This window comes from Larimichthys crocea, chromosome VI (assembly GCF_000972845.2).
Source record: "Larimichthys crocea isolate SSNF chromosome VI, L_crocea_2.0, whole genome shotgun sequence".
NCBI classification, from domain to species: domain Eukaryota; kingdom Metazoa; phylum Chordata; class Actinopteri; family Sciaenidae; genus Larimichthys; species Larimichthys crocea.
Window position 1 is genome coordinate 10,377,680 of NC_040016.1, and position 21,527 is coordinate 10,399,206.

Genomic DNA, 21,527 nt, shown 5'->3' on the forward strand with positions numbered 1-21,527 from the left:
AGTTGTTGTCCACTGTGTTTTTATGTATTTTGAAGGTCAGACATATTTGTATTTTATTTATTTTTATATAACAACGCATGTTTTTTTATTTTTGTGTTTATTCTAAATTTATTTGACAAAACTGTTACGTGAACAAGTATTTTTTTGTAATATTTTATTTAGTCTAAACGACCACCTGTTCATAAAATGCACTAATTTGTCTGAACTAGTTCATATTTCAACAAAATACCTCGATTACAGCTTTAAATGTTGGATTTTTATAGTTTTTTTCTGTTTTAGTGTTCAGAGTTCGCTTTTATTCTGAAAGGTGCGGCCCGGAAGTAGTCTAAAGGCAGATTCACATGCTTCCTAGGGAGTTTGTTTTTATACCTCGAAGCTGATGTAAACTTATAACAATGAACAGCTGTAGGAGAATAACATGCAGTGACTGGAGGTCCGGCCTGAGTGTCGTCTTTTCTCGGACAAACTGCCGCCGGTGTCCGGAGGTAGCAGCCTCCTTCAGCCGGAGCCAGAGCACCGCCGCCGCCGAACACGCTCCGGGCTCCGACACGGGAGAGAAGCCCCGGCTGAGAGCGATCGACCTGGCCCGCAAGGTCCAGCAGGAGAAGGCGAAGCCACCACCGGCGACAGAGCCTCCTGTGTCCGGGCAGCAGAAGAGGGTGACGGAGCTGAAGCGGTACAGTCTGCAGCTGCAAAATGTTCATCCAAACGTGCTGGCCAAACACCTCCACAGAAGCGTGCTGTACCAGGATAAAGATGTAGTGATCACCAATAAACCGTATGGTGTTCCTGTCCGAGGTAAACCAGCAGCTGGTGGCACACACTGATTTAAATTTGGAGAGCTTGTCTTACAGATTTAAAGGGATGTGTGGGATTTGATTTAGAAAATAATAACTTGTTTTTTTTAGCTCAAATAGTTGATTAATTAATTGATTTTTCAGTTAAAATGCCACAAATTCTCCTGACTGCAACTGTCCGTCACAAGTTATGAGACCCACTATGATGATAAAAAAAAGAAGGTTCAAGCCATTATTAAAACTGTTGCTGATTAACATTATGTAAATCAATCACCTTTGTTTTTTAGACAAAACCAGCTGTCACATTTGACATTTTCATAGCCCAGTCCAGTCAAACTCTCCTAATATGCTCTGATTGGACCCGAATAGATGTATACTATTGTTTGTTGTTTCCATCTCTCAGATGACTCTGGGGCCACATGCATCGCCTCTGTGCTTCCTGTTCTCTCCAAAATGTTGGATGGGATGAAGATCAAGTCTGATACTCAGCTGTTTCCCTCTCTCGGACTGGAGAAGGAAACAACAGGAGCTCTCCTGCTGGCCAGGGGGGAGGAAGTAGTGGAGCACATACTCAACCTTAACAGAAATAACCAAGTGGAGAGAAAGTACTGGTAAGATACAGTCTGAGGTTAAAACGAGACAGATTATGTGTCCTTATTGTCACATAACATGTATGTATTCACTTCTCCTCCTCAGGGTCATCACAGTTGGTGTTCCTGTGCCGTCTGAAGGAGTGATCGACATCCCCATCATAGAGAGAGCGGTCACAGGCTCTCAGCCACATTTCAAGGTGTCTCTTCTTCTGCGGTTTTGATGCTGTAATAATTAATTGTTTGTCAGTTAATCAAAAGATAGGAAATGCATTCCAAAATTAATAACGGATTGCTGTAGTCGGCAGTAAAAACAGATAACACACAATGGTTTTAGGTTCACAAATGCTTAAGATTAATTTAGGTGTTGTTGTTCATATTAATAAGCATAGTTTCTCAGATAATATAACTTATTTTTTTTAATTTCAGATGGCTCTAAGTCCTCTTTTCAGAATGAATGACGCAGGCACCGGTGTGACCAAAGTCCGCGCCCATCGACAGGCTCACCAAGCAGTGACCAAGTACAGAGTCTTGGACAGCAGCAGTGGTTGCAGCCTTGTGGAGCTCCAGCCTTTTACTGGTAAGGAGACTATACTTTTTTTTTACTTTTACTCTTGTTTACTTTAAGACTGGACACATTTTCTTCTTGTCTGCTTTCTGCAGGAGCAAAGCACCAGATGAGGGTTCACATGGCATTTGCTCTGTCATGCTCCATTCTTGGTGACCACAAATATTCACACTGGAGCAAACTGGCACCTCAGGTAAAAAAAAAAAAGCAGAGTGGCATGTCACTGTTGTTGACATATTCCACTTAATAGCCCTTTCCATCTGTGAATGCAAATGGGATACTACTCTAAAAGGAACAGTATACGCCTGAAAGATGTAAAGGTGGAATATTAATCATAGCACTAATAAAGAGAGGTATATCATTAGATTATTTTTGATCATATCCTGGTGTTAAAGCCGTACTTTTATAGGCGATGCTCCGGTTGTGGTGATCCCTTCGCTTCCTTGAACAATTCCTGAATAATTATTGGCTAATAATCAGGATAATTGTTTGTTTTTTACTGCATGATAGCACAAAAACAGATCAGTGTTGAGGTATGCTTTGACATTAAGGTGAAGAGTTACAGATTTCAGTTGTCCCCAGTGTACGTTTGTTAAATATTCCTCCGCTTTGCCTGTGCAGTTAACGTCAAAGCTGTATGAGACACACAACACTCATTGATTCATCAGTCAATCAGCTGTGATTTTATGCAGCTGCATCTCATCTTGTGCCTTTTTATAAATGTTAACTGTCACACTATGTGGCTGGGGATTACTTTAGGGCAGGAGATTGTGTTGCTTTCTTTTTGGTATATTATTAAACGTACAGGAATAGGATAGACAGGCTGATATTCTTAAAATAACTCAATCATTAAGTATCTTATTTTTCTATGTTTTGATGCACAGCAATTACCGGAGCGTGTGCTGGGAAAGCTCGGACTGGAACAGAGCAAGATTCGGCATATTCCTCTTCATATGCACGCTCGACAGCTGACGCTGTCGGGAACCAGAGCAGGCGACATCAACGTATCCTGTCCCCTGCCTAAATTCTTCACACAAACACTGAAACGACTGCAATTAACTCCTCCTGATAAAAAGGATGACAAATAATCGCCCCTTTGGCTTTTTAGGTGCATCCTTGTTCTACTTAGGTTGTGAAGACTGAGAGATGATGTAAATGATCAGAAAGATTGTGTGAAAAATGACCGTACAGTGCTATACAACTCATTTTTAGTAATAAACAAATGAAGCAGAACTGTATCACAACTATTTCTGTCAACGTAGTTCATCCAAATGTACAAGTCATTGCAAGGGAGGCACCACTAGGCTATGGATGCTGTTGGTCCACAACTAATCCTTATTTCAAATGTCAACATTTCCACAGACACGACGCTAAGTACTTTTCATTTCTGAATTGCTTGACATGACTTTTGATACAAGGATTAACACTGTGTTAGCTAAACAAAAAGATGTTTCCATCTGTATATCCTGTTTAATAACCTACTATACATACAAGTTGGCAAATGTCCTTGATGGGTGTTTCAAATCACTAACTTTGACCTGAGAAAAATGTTTCCGATCTCCTGAATGACTACAATATAGCACTTGACCTTGTGAATATCTGAGGTTCAGCTCGCTCGATGATCCACAAGCATAAATTATGACGTCGTTTTTTGAAAAACAGGCACAAGTTCTTCAGCTTTGAACATATCAATACATATGATCCAAAATGCAAGTCATTATACAAAAAGAGAAGTTGTGGGGAAATGGTCCCTGTAATTGTCCAGTAAGATGTGATGTATCATAGTGGGACTTTGACGAGAAGTTAGACGTGATTAAAGGTCTGTGAGGTTAAGTAGCGAAGGGTTAAATATCCTCATCATAATCGATAAGACTGACTTTTACAGGAAGGAACATTTACCACCTCTGGTAAGCTCAGTAATAGTCCAGCGTTGGTGAGACAGAAGCCTCCCTACTTGCCATTTCAAAAGGTTACAGAGGTAATGGCTTACAAAGGCAGTCAAGAGAAAGAAAAGAACAGTCCACCGCATCAGATGAAAATTAAGAAGAGAGAAAAAAAAAATTACACTCCTCAGAGAGTGATGATTGTTGATCCATTTGATTTGAGATGGTCATTGAGGTTTACAGAGTCAGGATGGATACTGCATAGTCAACAACACCGGAAAAGTTCCCACGAGTCCAGTCAGTCCTCTCAGTTTAGCTCATGTTGTCTCCGCCGGCACTGATGATCTCCTGGATCTCTCGGACCACAATGATGCGGGCCAGCATGTGCTCCACTTGCTGACTGGTGAGGGGCTGAGACGAGTACCACATCGGGCTGTTAGGAGCGACGACGGGCTCTGGAGTCATGTAGTAAGCGTCGTTACGTCCCTTAACGCTTTGAGGGCTGGAGGAGGAAAGGGTTTTTTTATTTTCTGGTTATGGCATGAACAAAAGAATTGTAGAGTCTCACAGGATTTGTGTGATAAGGTTATACTCACCATTTGAAGAGATAGAAGTCGTAAAGTTTGATGGGGCAGCGAAGAGGATTCTCAGGATCCTCTGCCTGCTCTTCAAACATTTCATCAGCTCCTGAAACAGAAATCGCACGCACACAAAAACAGGTCAGCAAAAGCTGTGATTCATAACATAACAAGGCTTCAACACGAAGCTGAATTGAGCACCTTTCTGTCCGCCGCTGTGTGGACCTTGTCCTTTGAGAAGGCGGATACTGGTCGCTTTGTCCTTGGCGTTAGCGGGGTTCTTCCTCGTGTGTCTTAGGACCTTCGAGAAAGCTACTTTCATGTGCTGTTCAGGCGTCGTCAGGTGGAAATGCCTGCGAAGAAAATATATTTTTAGCACAAGAGGTATTTAAAATCTAAAATAAATGTGTTACATCGTGAATGAGAACAGATTCAGGTCATTCGGTGCTGAGAAGTGGTTACTCACTTAGTGTTGAAGTACATGAGAGTTGTGAGCAGCGTGGCTGGTGAATGTGCACCGAGCTGTTTACACTCCCAAAGCATCTCCTCTGTCACGTGACTTGGAATGATATAACCTAAGATCAAAACAACACGATAGGTTAGTTCTTCCTGTGAAACGATTGAATCAAAACTGTAAGAAATGTTGAGTCTTCCGTACCTAAAGGATGGACACTGGGTTTCCAACCATCCAGGATTTTGTGTAAACTCCCACAAAAGCGTGTGTAGTACGGATCAGCGAAAATATCATCCACACGGCCGTTTTCGCAGAGATACTAAAAGGAAAAAAAAAAGGTGCGGGTTAAAATCTTAACTTGGAAAGCCTTTTGGCATGATGCACGTTAAAAGCACGGGGATACTAACCTTTTGTATGCACAAGAAAACATAATACAGAACATCAGATGCAAATTGTTCTTCGTCTACTCCTCGTGCCTCCTGCGTCATCAGGGCAAGACCCAAGTTTAACTCAGCGACGGCGCTGGACACCAAGTCTTCTTGAAAACGCAGCGGCTGTCGACCTGGACACAACCACAGAGAGATGAGCAGTGTTTTTATTATAGCTACAACGTTTATTTACTTATTTCTCAGTAGTACTACATGAGTACGTGTGGTTTAACAAATGTCAAACATAAATGTTTGTTTATATAATTATTAGTTGACTTACGTCCTATAGGTGCAAGCTTCGTCTTCTCCTGCTTGTTCAGCTCTGCGTTTTTTCGCTGTGCCCAAAGGCGCCAGACCTCCAGGCCTTCCTCTGGCTTCAGACAGACAGGAACCAGAATTTCTGTTGGTGGTTCAGCGTGAGCATCCGTTTCTATGTGACCCTGCATGAGACCAAGACAAAAATGTCAGCAAACAGCATAAAGGACTAGTAATATTTCATGTGATGGATGTGAAGTATAGTTTTTAAGGATACGGATACATACAATTATTAATGATTAATTTTTAGATTGTTTATCCATGTATGCTTTGAGTTATAACAAAACATAGAACAAACTCAGGTCCATCTAAACTGATTTAAGTTCAGGTACGCCTGTAAGGAATAAGTCTGTCCAAACCTGCAGATGGAGCTGCTGCTCTTGTCCCTCTTCTCCTTGGCCCTGCTGTTGATTTGGGTCCCATATGTGTACCGACTGCGTAGTGTTGTAAGTCCCTCCTACGGTCTGCACTGCCACAGGGATGTGAATGTTCCCGTTCATGAACTGCGCCGGGAACAGGGTCTGTACTATTTCTTCCTGCGTCCCAGCGGAGGCGGACTGCACATCTACGGACCTCGATGAGGAGCTCGGGGACATTTTGTCTTTCCCGTTGGTGGTGGTAACTTGCACTGTGCTGTACGTCTCCTGCGGTATGGCGATGTGAGTAACACCCTGCTGCTGCGGAGTGGAGTACACAGGGATGGTCCAGGTCTCACCTGTGGGACCTGTGATTGTTCCTGTGGTGCTGTACAGTTGAGCGCTGTCGACGGTGAGCAAATCTGGCCGTAGGGACACGTAGCTTTGCTGTTGCCCTTGAGGGATGGCTAGCACTGTGGCCACCTGCTGACCCTGTGGAACAGCATAGGACACAGCTAGAGGGACGTCCACCTTACGCTTCTTGGCAGGCTGGAGAACGGTTGACACAGTGCCGGACCTCCTCTCTGCCTCCCTGAGAGAGTCCTCTTGCTGTGATGGAGACATGGCCTCTATGGTCTGGATTTGGATCTGTTGGCCACCTTGTAGCTGAATTTGTTGGCCACCTTGTAGATGGATTTGTTGGCCCCCTGGTAGCTGAATCTGTTGGCCGCCCTGTAGCTGTATCTGCTGGCCGCCCTGTAGCTGAATCTGCTGGCCGCCCTGTAGCTGAATCTGTTGCCCGCCCTGTAGCTGAATCTGTTGCCCGCCCTGTAGCTGTATATGTTGCCCACCCTGTAGCTGAATATGTTGCCCGCCCTGTAGCTGAATCTGCTGGCCAGCCTGAAGTTGAATCTGCTGGCCCCCTGGTAGCTGAATATGCTGGATTTGTTGACCTCCAGCTACAGCTGCAACCAACTGCGCCTGAATCTGGGGAAAACCGAAAACACAGTTACAAACCAGCAACAATGCATCACATGGATTCACTTGATATATATATATGCTCAAATAAATCATGTACCTGCTGCTGCTGCTCCTCTGTGAGCTCTCCCTGCTGAACGAGCTGGGCTCCTGAGATTCCCTGCAGGTCCTGCTGAGACGGGGAGGCCACCTGAAGAACTTGGCCAATTGTTTGGCCCTGCTGTTCTTGAATCTGAACCTGGCACAGAGGGAGAAAAGTAAACACTGAGGAGGACAAACAGTCGACATGCCACAGCGTATCAGTATCAGAAATAATGCCACGGTAACAAGTTTCTTCTTGAAACAAAACTGGATTTTTTGTTGTTAAAATGAAACCTGAGTACCAACGGTCTTCAGTCATATTTATACTTTTAAAGGACACACAGTGACAGACACAAGGGCGAACGTATGCAGCAAAATGATTCATCCAGTTGTATCTCCTAACCAGTAGGGAGCAGAGCGGCTAATGACCACTAGAAACTGAATAAAGGATTGAGTGAACGTGTTACTGAATCTATTCGTAAGACGTAGGAAAGAATACTTACATTATATATTCATTCATAAAAGCATTAATAGAACATCTTACTTGCACTGTGACCATTATGAACTTGTGAGCAGCACGTAGGGACAGAATCATCGGGGTGTCGTTTTAAGTGATGTTGTTGAATTCATGGCGTGTACTGTACTTTTATTATTTTTCTAGATTGCTGTGTGTTGTAATATTGTTTGTGCGTCATGCATCTGTTTTAAATTTGACTTGTTCTTTTCTTTGCCAGGACTCCCTTGAAGAATAAAATAAAATAAAAGTATCTGAGCAGATTCAAAGACATTTCACAACTACGAACCATGACGATGTGTAATGACTGAGTGTTCCTGGCATTATTCTTGTGCAGTTTAAACACTATAATAGGAGAAACTGGCATGTGGTGTATAAACTAACCTGCACTTGGAGCTGCTGTTCAGACTCTTGATGCACAGACAGATGAGGTGAGATGTCTGCCGAGGTCACTTGTACCTGCATTACAACACATGCACATTAAATCAGAATTAAAAATACTTTATTAATCTCCGCAGTGAAATTGTTTTTGTTACAGCAGCTCCCAAACGGTAAGTGAGATAGTAAGTGATTGCAAGAAAACAAAACTTTAACCCTATACACCTATACGATATCCTATTTTAACACTATACACACACATGTATAAATAACAGTTAAATCAAAACCAAGTAACAGTGAACTATACAATATATAAATCTAAAACCTTATAAAGAATTTAGTCTTTTAGAGACTGTACAGAGAATACACTGATTGTTAAAGTGTGGAAGATTTTACTCATGTCACGCTCCTGGACTGGACTTGGAGTGTGTGATATTTTGAGGGAGGAGTTGCAGAGACTGATGCTCACAGGTAGGAAAGACTTGTTGTGTCTCCCTGTGGAGCATCTTGGTATGAAGATATACTTTATTGATCCCACGACGGGGAAATTCTTTTTACACTCTATTTTTAAAATGCATTTTTTGACCCAGACACAAACACACACATGCAGTACAAGAGCTCACAGACATGCAATTATAGAGAGAGATGGTGGAGTAAAGCAGTTGGAGGGGTACGGTGCTTTGCTCAAGGGCACCTCGGCAGTGCCCAGGAGGTGAGCTGGCACCTCTCCAGCTTTTTTGTCCATGGGGGACTTGAACCGGCCACCCAGGCCAAGTCCCAATGGACTTAGCTACCGGCAATATAATTTAAACATAATAATATTAATAATAAATAAAGCCCTGCTCTTACCGGGCATGCCAGCTCCAGCAGAGACCCAGCCACCTCGGTGCTGTCTGTGTAGATGCAGTTGGTGCCCTGCTGCTGGTACACCATGGCTGTGGTGGTGTTGGTGTTTGTGGTGGTGGCCACCCCTCCTCCTCCTCCACCTCCTCCACCACCTCCTCCCTGCTGGCTGAACTCCTGCAGCACCTCCGGGCCCTTGGCGAGAGACTCCAGGAACTCCTTCATCCTGTGCTGAGGCACGGTGCGGGCCTTCTGCCGCACATACTCATCAAAGGAGACCACCCCACTCTCCTGCTCATTCATCATCAATCAACCTGGGGAGGAAGAAAACAGATTATAGTTTAATAATAATAACACACACAGACCTTACAGTGAAGAATACTCTTTATATTGTATAATTAGCTGGAGTAACACGGGACAAAGTGCATTTTTTGGCTTTTTCCTACTAACTCACACAACACAGCTCACACCGTGACACATACTCATGGTTAAATGTTCCCAAAGCCGCCAATTAAAGACATTAACAGTGTGTTTGCCTGATTTTAATGATCTGCTACTGTTACAGGAGTGTCTACGTGGGTTAGCATGTTAGCTTTCACAATGCTAGCGAGGTGCTAGCCGACTGTGTGAGCTAAATGTACACAAACCCCGGTCCGTTACTATTAATTAAAATTAAAAAATGCAATAAAAAGCTTCATGTTTAGCTCATGTGGTGGATATTAAAGTGTCAGTTCATCCAAAACAACAACGTGAGTCTGGCTAAATCGTCGTGCTAAGTCGTTAGCTCGCCCGGCTAGCTTCGGTTCGCTCTCCGGATCCTGTCATGCTACCTTAAATAAAAACGAAATCCTCTCCTTTCCGCCAAGGCACGGTGTTTAAAACTAAAAAGCCGATAAACGTCTAACAGCTACCGACGAGCATGCCGTTCACTTTGGCTACATAGTGCACGTAGCGGCGGTGAAATCCCGCAAAAAAAGCAAAACAATGCGGTGCGTTAGGGATTGCGATAAAAATGTTAACAGCAGCAGCAGCAGCAGCAGCGAGGTCTGACGTCTGCTTATTTCCAAGGCAGGAGAAAAAACAAGTTTCCCAGCTCCGGTAAAGCACTGATTTCTTTATCCGGTGTACCCCCGATTTGTATTATTGCTACAACCCGCACCACACATCTATATGGAAAATAACCTCCGGCTGTGTTTATCCAGTAGAGATATAAAATGACGGAAGTATAGGCCCCGACAAACAACGCGACTCCCTCTGCAGACTGTCAGGGATCGGCCTGCCGCGGTGCCCTGTTAACAAGAGTTCCCATCCTGAGAGCACCAGCAGTGATGATAATAATAATAATAATATGTGGGGATCTGTGAATAAAATAAAATAATACACAAATCATGCAATGCAAGCACATGCGTTGTAATTTAATGTGCAGTATGTTGCATGCTTTAATTTGTCTGTTAAAGATGAATATTATCTGTAAATATCATGTTATTTGCTTCCAGCTGTTTTTATATTATCAGAATCAGAATCACTTTAATAATCCAAGGGAGGGGAATTATTTTTGTTACAATACTCCACAAACAATACAAAAAAACAACAAATGTTAAACAAGTAACCATCTGTTAAGAAGAAAATATGGTTACTTGTTTACATATGTTGTAAACAAGGCACTAAAAGCAGAATAATGCAAGTGAAAATATGCACTCGTTTGAAATCAGATAGATGGATTAAACCTGAATAAAAATAATTTATTATAGGCTTTTTTTTCTACATTTTTTTCTTCTGAATTTGGTTATTTGCTGGCTTCACTGTATCTATATAGGCTACTATACATATGAGATGTGGTTAAAAGCTTTGAGACTGATTTTATTATGTCAGACCATCTCCCTTTTTTACACCATGTCACCATAGTTTTGCAGTACTCTGGATCTGAAGCTCCAGGTTGAATCATTTTTTAATAGACACATACATATGCAAACTTGCAGGATGCTCTGGTACATTTGAATGCATGTACCTTTAACAAAAATTTAACTTCCCCAGTCTGCCTTAAAGAGCCAGGCATGTGCTGCTGAGGGCCTCCCCCTGTTCTCTCCACAACAAACTGCCTCTCGCCCATCTTAAGGTGGACCAACACAGATGTGCTGTGAGCATAGGCCATGTCCTCTACACACTGGATAGGAAACAGTTAATTCCCACACTCACTGCAGACTGTGATTCTGCAAGGGATCTCTGGTGGAAGTGATGTATTTGATAACATTAATAATATTGTTTACACACCACTGACAGAGAAAACATCTGAAGATGGCAGAGCATACAGTAATGCACGACATCTACTGTCCAAGTGTCATGTTATGTTTGGCACAAGCCCTCACACATGCATGCTTTTCAAAGCAGTAAGCTGGTCAGTTGGCATTAAAACCATGCCAAATAGTGCCCTCGTGTCTCGTTGGCTTCACATTATCACTTCATGTGACTTTGTGCTACTGTAAGAATCTTAATGTAATCCTTTAGAGAAGGGATTTACCTGAACACAACCGCTGTAGAAAGAAGCATGTGAGGCTTGTAGGCTTTGATTAATAGTCAGTTATTTACAATTTCCTTTTCTTTTTTTAAAATCTGCATATGTAAACAATAACACAGAAGGTGTTTATGATTTCATTCAGATTTGGACTCTGGTATTTTGGGTTTTGCAGTTTTTCCTGCACGTGAAACTCAGGATGGGAGGCTGCCAAGTAAACAGCCGGTGCAGTAATAGGAATAAGACGTCAGCTTGAAGGCTAGATGTGGCTGTGAGTATATCAGTAAATCCACTGTGCTCAACACTCGATGGGATGCTCTTCATGTACATCAGAAATCAGATGTTACACACGCCTGTAACTACAGCTAGAGACGGATTGGTACAGTACCACTGATGCACTGAAAGAAGGCAGAGCACAAGGAATCACAGGTACATCTGATGTTTTGTGCATCTTTTTAGGTTGATGGAGAGATTGTTTTGGCATTATTTCTGTATGTATGTATTGTCATGTATATATATATATATTTTGTCTTTGGGGGTGAGAACACCCAATGTGTCTGTGTCTGTGTCTGTGTCTGTGTCTGTGCCTGTGCCTACCCCTCTATCTTTTTATTTCATGTCATGCTGGTATGTGTATATTGTAGGTCGCGCCATCTGTATTGTTTGTGGTATGTTGCTATGTGTTTATGGTGCTGTAACCTTCCCTATCTCTAAGACAAATTTCTCTCAGGTGGAGACAAATAAAGAAACCTGAACCTGAGAAACCTGAATGTATGTTTTAGTCGTCTGGTGAAATAACAAGTATTAGAAAATCTCCTGCATATTTATAGTGATTACAAATAGCATTGCATGTGCTCTACACCTTAATATTTCTTTTAATGGAGTGCATTTTATCAGTTTTCTCAACAGTAAATTAAGACACAGTTATGCTTTGAAATACACCTAAACTGATAGTAATATTCATTTATCACCTTTTCTTTAGGAATTCAGGTCACCTGTGAGAAATGTTTATGCCATGCCGAGTATGACTTGCCCATGCTGTGCCGTGTTTCTGCCAAGCTGTGTTTGTGTTTATGCTGAGAGAAACCATCCACAGCAGAGAGAGTTAACTCATTGGATTACACAGGGGGAATTACTGTCTTTTATTGGATTTGAAAACAAGATTAATTATCTGGGAATCTGTATGATTGTTTACATCTACCTAACTTCTAAAGTCTTTCTACTATAAATATATTCACAGTTATAAAATGATGTACTGTAAATTACTGCATTGTAGTCCACAAGTATATTAAGGTTCAAGGGTATCTTAATTATCCCCAAGGGGCAATTTGTGGTGCAGCAGCAGAATAACACAAGCTTAAATAATAAATATTACATAAATAACACAGACGTAAGTAACAAACGGTAAATTATCCATTAAATTATCCAGTAAATAAACAATAAATACATGCCACAAAACAATTTTACATGCCAAACCGTAAAGTCTATAGCCAAAATATTTTCATTAAGATGTGTAAATGTATTTCAGCTGTTTCTTCTTTGTTGTTCTCCAGGTCCTGCGATTTCAACTTAATGCCAAGTATCAAAAATGGGTTCGTCTTTGCTCCTCATCACGCTTCTTGCTTCACTTGGAAGCCTGCTGCAAACTTCACATTCACTGGACTCTGATTCACTCCGAATGACTCAAAGAACAGGCAGAAACAACAATGCCCCAGACAGCTTGTCCACTGAAGTAAGACTGAAGACTGAAGTCTTTCTTTCCAAGAGCAGCAGCGGCTCTATGGAGGATGGTAGGCAGGATGTTTACAGTACAGCATCGCAGAAACTCTTCAATCAGACTGCTGTTCCAAAGGAGCCAGAGCGAGCCGACAATGAAAAGCAGTCTGGGTCTGGAATCACATTAACTACAACACCAGCACTTAGTCTACACCACTCAGGGCCTCGTGACCCTGAAGGAGCTGACAAAGCTAATACTTCAATTACAGGCTACACTCACTCCACTGTGCACATTATCTCAGAGAAACCCCTTAGCCACATAACAGCTGAGGAGCGGCCGAGTCATACCTCCATGGTGAATGATGATTTTCTGGATGGTAGGTGACCATGTCATAGTAATTCCAGTCAAAACGTATAGAGCCATAGATTCCAAATAAATCTTCTTTAAGTGGATATAACTTTTTAATTCTATAATTAATATTTTGAGTCTCCAAAATTGAATCAACCATTGCTCTCCCTCTCTCTGTTTCGCAGGTCTGCCTATAGGTTTGAACAGCCGGAAACTCCCCATCAAAAACAACGTGTATACTTCCACGATAAAGAACATGTCAGGACCTGGAGGTTCCCGTGTACTTGGTCTTCGTCCTTGTGTTGTTCTTCCAAACTTTAATGGCACCAACCTGCTCTGGGAGGACATGAGGCGCACACTGGCATTCGCCTGGGAGCTACATGTCTTTGGATCTGCCAGCCTTTTCATACTAATGGCAGTCCTGGCAGTTATAGGAATGGCTGGTGCATGCACTCTCCCTCATTCTGTCCATGATGCCCTGATCCTAACAGATATTCTCCTGATTCTGAGTGGTGCTCTGCGTGGTGTCCTCCTTCTACTCGATCCTTATGGTACCTGTCAGATCCTGTCTCGTGCAGCGCTGGCAGCTTTCCAAAATGTTCCCCTGCAGCTCCTTCTGTGGGCACAGGTTGCCCTCACTCTGGTCACACTCAGAGGGTTAAATATATTACTTTTCCCGCTAAGGCTGCAGCACACATGGGTGGTTGGAGCACTGGCTATATCACATTGTACTCTATTGTTTATAGCAGACCTTTTCTCTCCACCTTTGTCCCCTGCTCTCCCTCTGTTGCTTCAAACTTTGTCTCTCTGTTGGGGCCTCCCATTCTGCATGGGAATCCTTTCCAAGACTTGTTCTAATCTTCATCCCTTTGTTAGATCCTCTTTCCCTCAGGGGTTTCCCTCACAGAGAATTGAAAAGCGTGCAAAGCAAGTAACAGCAGTATGTGCTTTCCTTGGGGTCCTATGCTGCAGCCTTCAGATGTATAGTCTTCTCTGGCTTTATGGGCTACTGGGGAACTGGAGGCGCTTTGGTTGGGGCTGGTGGCTCATTCAGTTTTGGGCCAGAATTCTTGAGTTAGCATGGGGATTTTCTTTGCTTGTCCTGGGATCTTGGATATCCTGGATGCCATCATTGGGTAATTCAAGTGGTGATCAGGGGGAGAGCAGAAGTGATGTGCATAAAGAGGCAGAGGAGACAAGCTTGTGGGGTAGCACCTTGTCCAGCATACGGAAAGAGAAAACCTGGGAAGACCTGATGCCAAGCAACTGGGCAAAGTATAACCTGTGTAAAACAGGTTTCATTAAGAATGTAATGCGTCTGTATGATGATCTACCACCTACCATTGTACCAGAATGCACGCCTGATACTGTTAGCATTAGCAACTCTGACACTCAGGGTGCAATTCTGTGGCAGAAAGTTGGGGAACGTGAATGCGTTCTTTCACTTATCGAATTTGACCTGCGGCCACCATCTCCTATTAACCTCAGGCGCAGCATTGACAATGCCCTTTATCAAGGACAGCTTGTAAAAGGACGTCTGTTCCCACCTGCACCTCCTTCTTGGACTCACCCTGAGGGTACAAACACCATTGACAAAGACAGTGGTACAACTACATTCCTTCCAGATCCTGTTGGCTACAAGTGGACGTTGGATACAGACTCTATTTCTGCATCTCTGGACCATCTCAAAGAAAAACACCCGATACAGTCATCAAGTGCTACCTCTGATTATAATAGTAATCATGGGTCTTCAGCTACGGCACAACAGGGAGAAGAATTTAACTCAGAGTCCTCAGCAGTGATGCATCAGCAAGACTGGTATATAGATGATGTCACAGACCTCTAAACAGTTTATGAACCTATTGTTGATCACCTAACCTTCATGACACAATCATATAATGCTCTTGGAAGACATGACCTAATCTCGTAAAAACAATAAAAACTGCTTTACTTGTATTGGTTTAATATTAACTTGAAAGTAATTCCATTAATTATATGTAACTGCTTATCCTCATCAGGGCTTGAAAGTAATTATCCATCCATTTTCTTCTACTTATCTGGGATCAGGTCGGTGGCAGCAGGTTAAACCACCACCCTGTTCTGCCAGTTCCCTGACCTCCACGTGACACTGAAGAGGCATATCAGCCAAGACTGCCCAACAGTGTCCAGAGCCTTCAGCATGTCAGTGCAAATCTCATCCACATCCAGCGCCTTGCCAACAAGGAGCTTCTTGACTACCTCAGCGACCTCTGGCAGGGATATGGGCACCTCATTCATCTGACTCCAGGCCCCTGTGAAAGTATTTTAAATACAAATATACACCACAAAAAATCCTTTTCCATTATTTTTAAATCAAATCAAATCAAATTTTATCTGTATAGTATATAATATATTTCATTACAGATGTTTTGGAAAAGATCAGAGCGAGGCCAAAATGTTGTTGTTAATCCACTTCCATTGGATCTTCTGAAATATGTGAATGTTTATGAGTACAAGGAAGTTATTCCCAGTGAATATTATGTTTGTTTCCATATGCCAGTGTTATTTGTGTATGCGGGGTAGACCAGTTTTCAACCAGTAAATGTAAAATCAGCTGAGAAACTTGCAGAGACTCCTGCTTGCACCAGATTTATGTTGTAACTTCATTGGTTAAAAATCATGTCAGAATTTGTTTGATTTACCTTTGATAAGTGACTGTACTACTTACCTCTGCAAAAGATGTCACTGTGTTGTTTGTAAATAAAGGGACTTCATATGATTCTCATGTATTCAGGTGTACCAACTTTTACAAAACGCATTTATATTGTTCTGGTGATGTTTGATTTGTATTTTATTCTAATTAAATGTACCCCTTTAAATGGTAGAAGAGTCAGGCTGCACTAAAGGTTCCTCCCACAAACAGGTGTTCTCACCAAACTGGCCTGTGATTGGTTCATCAATTAAGTAGCACTGGACACTATATGTATGTCTAATAGACACGCCGACGCCCTTGGCGACTATTTTACAGAAAAAACACACGTCAAACGTGATAATCGGATCTGTAATGCCTTGGAAAAGTCATATGTTTTATTTCATAGTGACGGTGACTCTCGTGTCCTTACAGCTTTGTAATGGACAAGCTGTTGATTCAGAGGTTGGTGTGCAAAGGCCTTCATCATCATCAGGCAGCGTTCACTTCAGAAGTGTGGTGTCTGATGTTGAACCTGAATCTTTGGCCTCAGCACGACGTGGCTCACTTGTCTTCAAGTTTGACGGACAGAGGCACCAAAACTGGACTCCAGGTAAGTAACAGACCATCTCACACCTCTTATAATAAAATACTCAAACCGCTGATTGTTTGTGTCACACAGATTACTTGTTATAGTTGACTTCCCCACGAAAGTAATGCATTTTAAATAAATACAGCACACTTTTCAATCTCATCAAATGACAGAAAAGTTATCCTTATTTCAAACTCTACGTGATTTAACATGATTTATTTAAATCTATCAAGGTTTACCAGATAAAAATGTAATAGAATATTTAGGCTAACATTATTTACTAACCTACATTCAATTATTTTATTTATTGGCTATATATTTATAGATACTTTTATGTGAGTACTTGCTCCTGTTGATTGTTGCAGTACCTTTAGGATGTCTGTTTTTTAATATTTAGTTGAATGACTGTATACTTAGAAATAAACAGTAATGCTATATTATGGAGAACATGAGCTACTAGCTCCAGACCCACAACCCCTCTTTACAGATGAACAGAAGGCAGATAATCCTCCAATGTACATTTTTTTTTGTTTTGTTGTGATTGCTTAAGTCAGATTAATCCAGGAAAGTGACTGAACTACTTGACCACCCCTCCCGATATCTGTCCCACAAAACCTGCCAGGATCCAATATGTGTTTGCTACTTGCCTGTCAATAATAACAGATGCTAATACCATACAAAACAATACCATCATGCTTTTAGTTGATTAAAAATGCAGTTTTTCCTGCAAGACCTGGGTTATCTGATTTTAAAAGTGTATTTAAAGATTTTATTGATGACTAGTGGAGTTGTAAACGAATGTTATATATTTATTTTTTTTCAATGTGATCTATTGCACATTTGGACACAGCATACCAGAACCATGAGCTGACGTGAAACACATTCAGTCCCACATATTCATACCTGACATAAAGAGGGCTGACAAATTATAGACAAACTGAATGAGTGGTGAAACATTACAAATGCAGGTGCACTACATTATGCAGAGAAGATGGAAAGAGGAAAAGGTCTAAATGAAAAAGAAAAGAAGGTTCAATGTTGAGGGATGGATGGCAGGAGCTTCAGTCACAAAGACCGCTCAACTGGTTGTTTTTTTTAAATAGGAACGGTGACTAAAGTGACGTCTACGTTTAGATCTATGGGACAGACATCAGTAAATAAGATAGGAAATTGTGGCCACACCATGATGTTGATGTGCGTTAGTGTGATGGTGTATGTAGAAAAACAGAAGAGGTGTCTGAGAACGTCAATGCAGCACGTGATCACACTGTCAGCAAAAACCTGTTAAGACGGCGCTCTCCTCATCATCAAAACACCAAATGAAGAAATGTCTTTTGGAAGAATGGTGTTCATCCCTCCAGTAGGCCTCCAGAGACTCAAGTGCATTGAGGCTGTTTTGGCAGAATGTGGTGACCAAACATTTTACTAAGACAATATTGGTTTTCTTTTGATTTATCACCTGTCCATGTATGTGTACAGAAATGTGTATTAATGCTCAAAGGCGCACAGTCTATGTGTCCTTGTGTCTGCCATGGCAGAAACGATGTGGGGGTATTGCTCTAAAGAAACATAATGGTCAAAACTTCTGTGGGTCATTTATTTTCAAATAATAATGGAGTGTGACAGTTTTTACCAGGCAGGGGCTGTTTTGAAACCAACAAATTGAATTTGTGTTTGTTTTTCAGTGTTCCACAACCTGATGCACGCAAAACTGAAGCGCTTGGATCCATCGGTACAATGTAGTGACAACTTGATGACTCTGAAGGTCAGAGGGGTCAGAGCTCCTCACTTTCTCGTGGATAGTGGTAGGTTCCTTTTTATAAGGCATTTTTATTTTGGGCCGATACATTGTTTAAACTTTTTTTTTTTCTAATGTCAAACAGGTGAAGGGCATCTTATTCCTTTGTCTCAAATGCCTCCTAAATGTGGCTTCTCTGTGAAGAGGTCCCGCAGAGATGTGCGCTTTGCTGCACCCTACCAGAGCTGCAATGTTACCCAGCAGGTTCAGTTAATTTTCTGTGTTTTTAAAAAAAAAAAAAAAAAAAAAAAAATCATTGCTGTCTTTAGATCATTTGCAGAGCTGCATTTTTTTTTCTAACTCCTCCATCATTTTATATTGCAGGGTGGTGATTATGTGCTACCACTGCGTTTATGGGGGGCACCAATGACACTCTCCTGCCCTGCTGTGTTACCACCACCCACTGTTTCCTGCTTCCCATCTGGGATGGTGCTAAAGATAAGTGGTATTACAGCAAATGAACTCAACGTTAAAGGTAGGTGACTTTATTTATTGGCATTTTCTTGGCTTTAGAAAATTACTTACGGTAATTTTTTTCACTTGATGTTAAAACTGCTTTAGTGTCTGGCACGTGGAAATCTCTTTCAATGGTCTGTAGCAGTTGTGGGATTGCTGTTGAAGTCCTCCCTGGAGGACTGACTCTCACTGCACCCTACAACAGAGGCTTGTGCATAGAGACTAAGGTAGGGTGGGCCCTCTTGTGGTTAAAAATGGAAGCTGAAGTGTACGCATGCTTTTAATTTACTCACTGTGTTTCCTTGCAGGGTGAAAAGTATTTACTCACTCTTCTGTTGGCGGATGTTGGGCTCTTAGTCACATGCCCTTCATTACTGGATACCAAGCCTACCACAACAACTAAGCCTACCACAACAACTACGCCTCCCAGGGATAGTGGCCAAAGCCAGCAGTATCCTCAGTACCCACAGTTTCCAATGTTTCCTCAGTACCCAGTGTTTCCTCAGCCTCCAGCACTCACTCCTCCTCCTCCTCTCCTTCCCATGCGTACAGTGGCACCTTCGCCACAAGGTCCACAGCTTCCCTCAAGCTCTAATACTGAAGCACCTCCAGCTGAGCATAATGCATTTCCATTCATGCCACAGTATCCACAGTTCCTACAGTACCCTCTGTTTCCCAAACCTGTACCACCAACGCAACCTGCTATTGCTAATGAAAACACTGCTGCTCCTCTGGCCCAATTACCTCAGATGCCGCAGTCTCCAGAGTATCCATTTTCTTTTTTCCCACAGTTCCCTATGGCACCTGGAATTTTCCATCCAACTACCCCTCCTCCTCCTCCTCCTGCCACAAGCACAGAGGCTTTGGTAACCACACCTGCCACTAGCATTAAGCATGATGGGAAGCCTTGTGTTCACCAGCAGCCACCGCTTCTAATGCCCCCTCAGTATCCTTTACTGCCAGACCCTGAACCCTCACTGCCTCCACAAGGTCAAAGTCAAGCTGTTCAGGATCCCAAACCATATCATGTGTACCCTCAGACCTACCAGATCCCCGTGTTGTATCCTCCTCCAAAGTATCCTTCTCAAAGACAAAATACTCAAACTGCTGCTCCTACTACCACCTCAGCAACCAGTGCAGCCAACACCCTAAAACCTGCTGCCCAAAAGCCATTTTATTACCCACACCCTTATATGCCAGCATATTATGTTCCTCCGCACACTGCCATGCCGGTATTTCCTGATCCTCCGGGTACACCTCCTGCAAACTCGGCTCCATCTGACAAGCAGGAACATCAGCCTATCTATGCCATGCCTCCATTCTATTATTACCGTTCTCATCAAAGACCAAAAAGAGCTGCAAGACACTCGTAAAGGTTGTGCTGATGGCTCCCAGGAACATCAGACTCTCCTTTTTATGTGTTTTTAGTTTGGTTAACTTCACAGATGACCCTCTATGGACACACTCCTTGAAATAGAAATGGACTGAAATGATATTACAATAAAGGGCAAGGTTATTGCCTGAACTTGTTTTCTTGATGTTTGGGGTTATTTATTCATCTTATTTCTCAGGATGGTGGCTGTTTGTAAGGTCCCAGAACCCAAATTCTCAGGATGGTGGCTGTTTGTAAGGTCCCAGAACCCAAATTCAGCTTCAGATTGCCAATTTGTCAGACCCAGTCCAAAAACACAGATTTACTATCAAGCGGACCACAAAACTGGCACCATCCATCAGCCAAATACTTGTTAAATATGTAAGTGGCTTGTAGATTTGTCACTCACCAACCAACAAAACAAAAACAAAGGTTATGCATTTTGGTACATTTCTAAAAACTTTCCATGGGGAATTAAGCTGGGGAAGTATTTGGAAGTATTCCATGGGAATTTATGGCAATGAACTGGAATTTGGGAGGATAATTCAGTAATTGGGGGTAAGATAGCATCATGATAAGATGAGCCTTATAAATGGTCAATGAAATGATGCAAGCTATATCTTATTTAAACACTAATTTAAGATTATTGTTTAAATAATATAAGATGCTCCACAGAGAGACACAAGAAGTATTTCCTATCTGTGAGCATCAGTCTCTACAAGTCCTCTCTCAAAACATCAGACACTGGCTTGTGCAATACATGAGTAAAATCTTCCACACATGCATACTGCACTTTAAACAATCAGTGTATTCTCTGTATAGTCTCTCAAAGGCTAAATTCTTATAAGGTTTTGGATTTACATGGATCGTGGCTGCTGCTGTGGTCCTGCACGACGTCCACTACATATATTACTACTGTCATTATTGCTACCATATCTCCATCACAGTTTATAGTTGGTTGATGATCAGGTTCCACTGCTACTGTAATCATTTTATCATTCATTGTATTTCATTGTCATTTTATCAGTCATTGTAATTATACAATATGTTTGTGTTGATTTGGTCTGTACACGTGACATCTATTGCACGTCTGTCCGTCCTGGGAGAGGGATCCCTCCTCTGTGGCTCTTCCTGAGGTTTCTTCCACCTTTTTGGTGGGCAGGTTTTTCCTCACTCGAACCGAGGGTCTAAGGACAGAGGGTGTCACTCCCTGTACAGATTATAAAGCCCTCCGAGGCAAATGTACATCGTGATTTTGGGCTATACAAATAAAATCTGATTTGATTTACATATTGCATAGT

General features: G+C 42.1%; 4 protein-coding genes across 6 annotated transcripts; 3 read left to right on the forward strand and 1 right to left on the reverse strand.

Moving 5' to 3' along the window:
• Window positions 1–288: 288 nt before the first annotated feature.
• Window positions 289–3,185, forward strand: rpusd4 (RNA pseudouridine synthase D4). The gene is made up of 6 exons (XM_027279150.1): window positions 289–798; window positions 1,201–1,408; window positions 1,494–1,587; window positions 1,817–1,967; window positions 2,051–2,148; window positions 2,840–3,185. Exons 1-6 carry the CDS (start codon window positions 396–398, stop codon window positions 3,041–3,043), a joined length of 1,158 nt encoding a protein of 385 aa, XP_027134951.1. The 5' UTR covers window positions 289–395; the 3' UTR covers window positions 3,044–3,185.
• On the reverse strand, window positions 3,147–10,078 carry qrich1 (glutamine-rich 1). Of its 3 annotated transcripts, none has more exons than XM_027279137.1 (12): window positions 9,946–10,078; window positions 8,770–9,077; window positions 7,927–8,001; window positions 7,048–7,185; window positions 5,973–6,956; window positions 5,579–5,738; window positions 5,278–5,432; window positions 5,075–5,189; window positions 4,883–4,991; window positions 4,618–4,769; window positions 4,435–4,525; window positions 3,147–4,340 (listed from the first exon to the last, which is right to left on the reverse strand). In XM_027279137.1, the coding sequence occupies exons 2-12, from the start codon at window positions 9,067–9,069 to the stop codon at window positions 4,151–4,153; spliced, it is 2,469 nt and encodes an 822-aa protein (XP_027134938.1). In that variant the 5' UTR covers window positions 9,070–9,077; window positions 9,946–10,078; the 3' UTR covers window positions 3,147–4,150. The 3 variants fall into 3 exon arrangements, with proteins under 3 accessions (XP_027134938.1, XP_027134936.1, XP_027134937.1); XM_027279135.1 differs by having other exon boundaries at window positions 9,594–10,046; XM_027279136.1 differs by having other exon boundaries at window positions 9,246–10,046.
• Window positions 10,079–13,592: 3,514 nt separating this feature from the next.
• On the forward strand, window positions 13,593–15,505 carry LOC113745833 (proline-rich transmembrane protein 3). The gene is made up of 2 exons (XM_027279146.1): window positions 13,593–15,158; window positions 15,408–15,505. The coding sequence occupies exons 1-2, from the start codon at window positions 13,597–13,599 to the stop codon at window positions 15,424–15,426; spliced, it is 1,581 nt and encodes a 526-aa protein (XP_027134947.1). The 5' UTR covers window positions 13,593–13,596; the 3' UTR covers window positions 15,427–15,505.
• Window positions 15,506–16,287: 782 nt separating this feature from the next.
• On the forward strand, window positions 16,288–20,383 carry LOC109140555 (vegetative cell wall protein gp1). The gene is made up of 6 exons (XM_019267620.2): window positions 16,288–16,621; window positions 18,286–18,405; window positions 18,484–18,602; window positions 18,723–18,873; window positions 18,960–19,081; window positions 19,163–20,383. The coding sequence occupies exons 1-6, from the start codon at window positions 16,384–16,386 to the stop codon at window positions 20,225–20,227; spliced, it is 1,815 nt and encodes a 604-aa protein (XP_019123165.2). The 5' UTR covers window positions 16,288–16,383; the 3' UTR covers window positions 20,228–20,383.
• The last annotated feature ends 1,144 nt before the right edge of the window (window positions 20,384–21,527 follow it).

Bases quoted from the DNA above. Each gene is read 5' to 3' on its own strand.
- rpusd4 (XM_027279150.1), top strand. From the start codon at position 396: ATGAACAGCTGTAGGAGAATAACATGCAGTGACTGGAGGTCCGGCCTG. The intron at 1,409-1,493 runs GTAAGATACAGT...TCTCCTCCTCAG, and splicing joins CAAGTGGAGAGAAAGTACTG to GGTCATCACAGTTGGTGTTC. The intron at 2,149-2,839 runs GTAAAAAAAAAA...TTTGATGCACAG, and splicing joins GGAGCAAACTGGCACCTCAG to CAATTACCGGAGCGTGTGCT.
- qrich1 (XM_027279137.1), bottom strand. From the start codon at position 9,069: ATGATGAATGAGCAGGAGAGTGGGGTGGTCTCCTTTGATGAGTATGTG. The intron at 6,957-7,047 runs GTACATGATTTA...GGTTTTCCCCAG, and splicing joins CAGAGGAGCAGCAGCAGCAG to ATTCAGGCGCAGTTGGTTGC. The intron at 4,992-5,074 runs GTACGGAAGACT...TTTTGATCTTAG, and splicing joins ACCCAGTGTCCATCCTTTAG to GTTATATCATTCCAAGTCAC.
- LOC113745833 (XM_027279146.1), top strand. From the start codon at position 13,597: ATGTCAGGACCTGGAGGTTCCCGTGTACTTGGTCTTCGTCCTTGTGTT.
- LOC109140555 (XM_019267620.2), top strand. From the start codon at position 16,384: ATGCCTTGGAAAAGTCATATGTTTTATTTCATAGTGACGGTGACTCTC. The intron at 16,622-18,285 runs GTAAGTAACAGA...TTTGTTTTTCAG, and splicing joins GCACCAAAACTGGACTCCAG to TGTTCCACAACCTGATGCAC. The intron at 18,874-18,959 runs GTAGGTGACTTT...AAACTGCTTTAG, and splicing joins AAATGAACTCAACGTTAAAG to TGTCTGGCACGTGGAAATCT.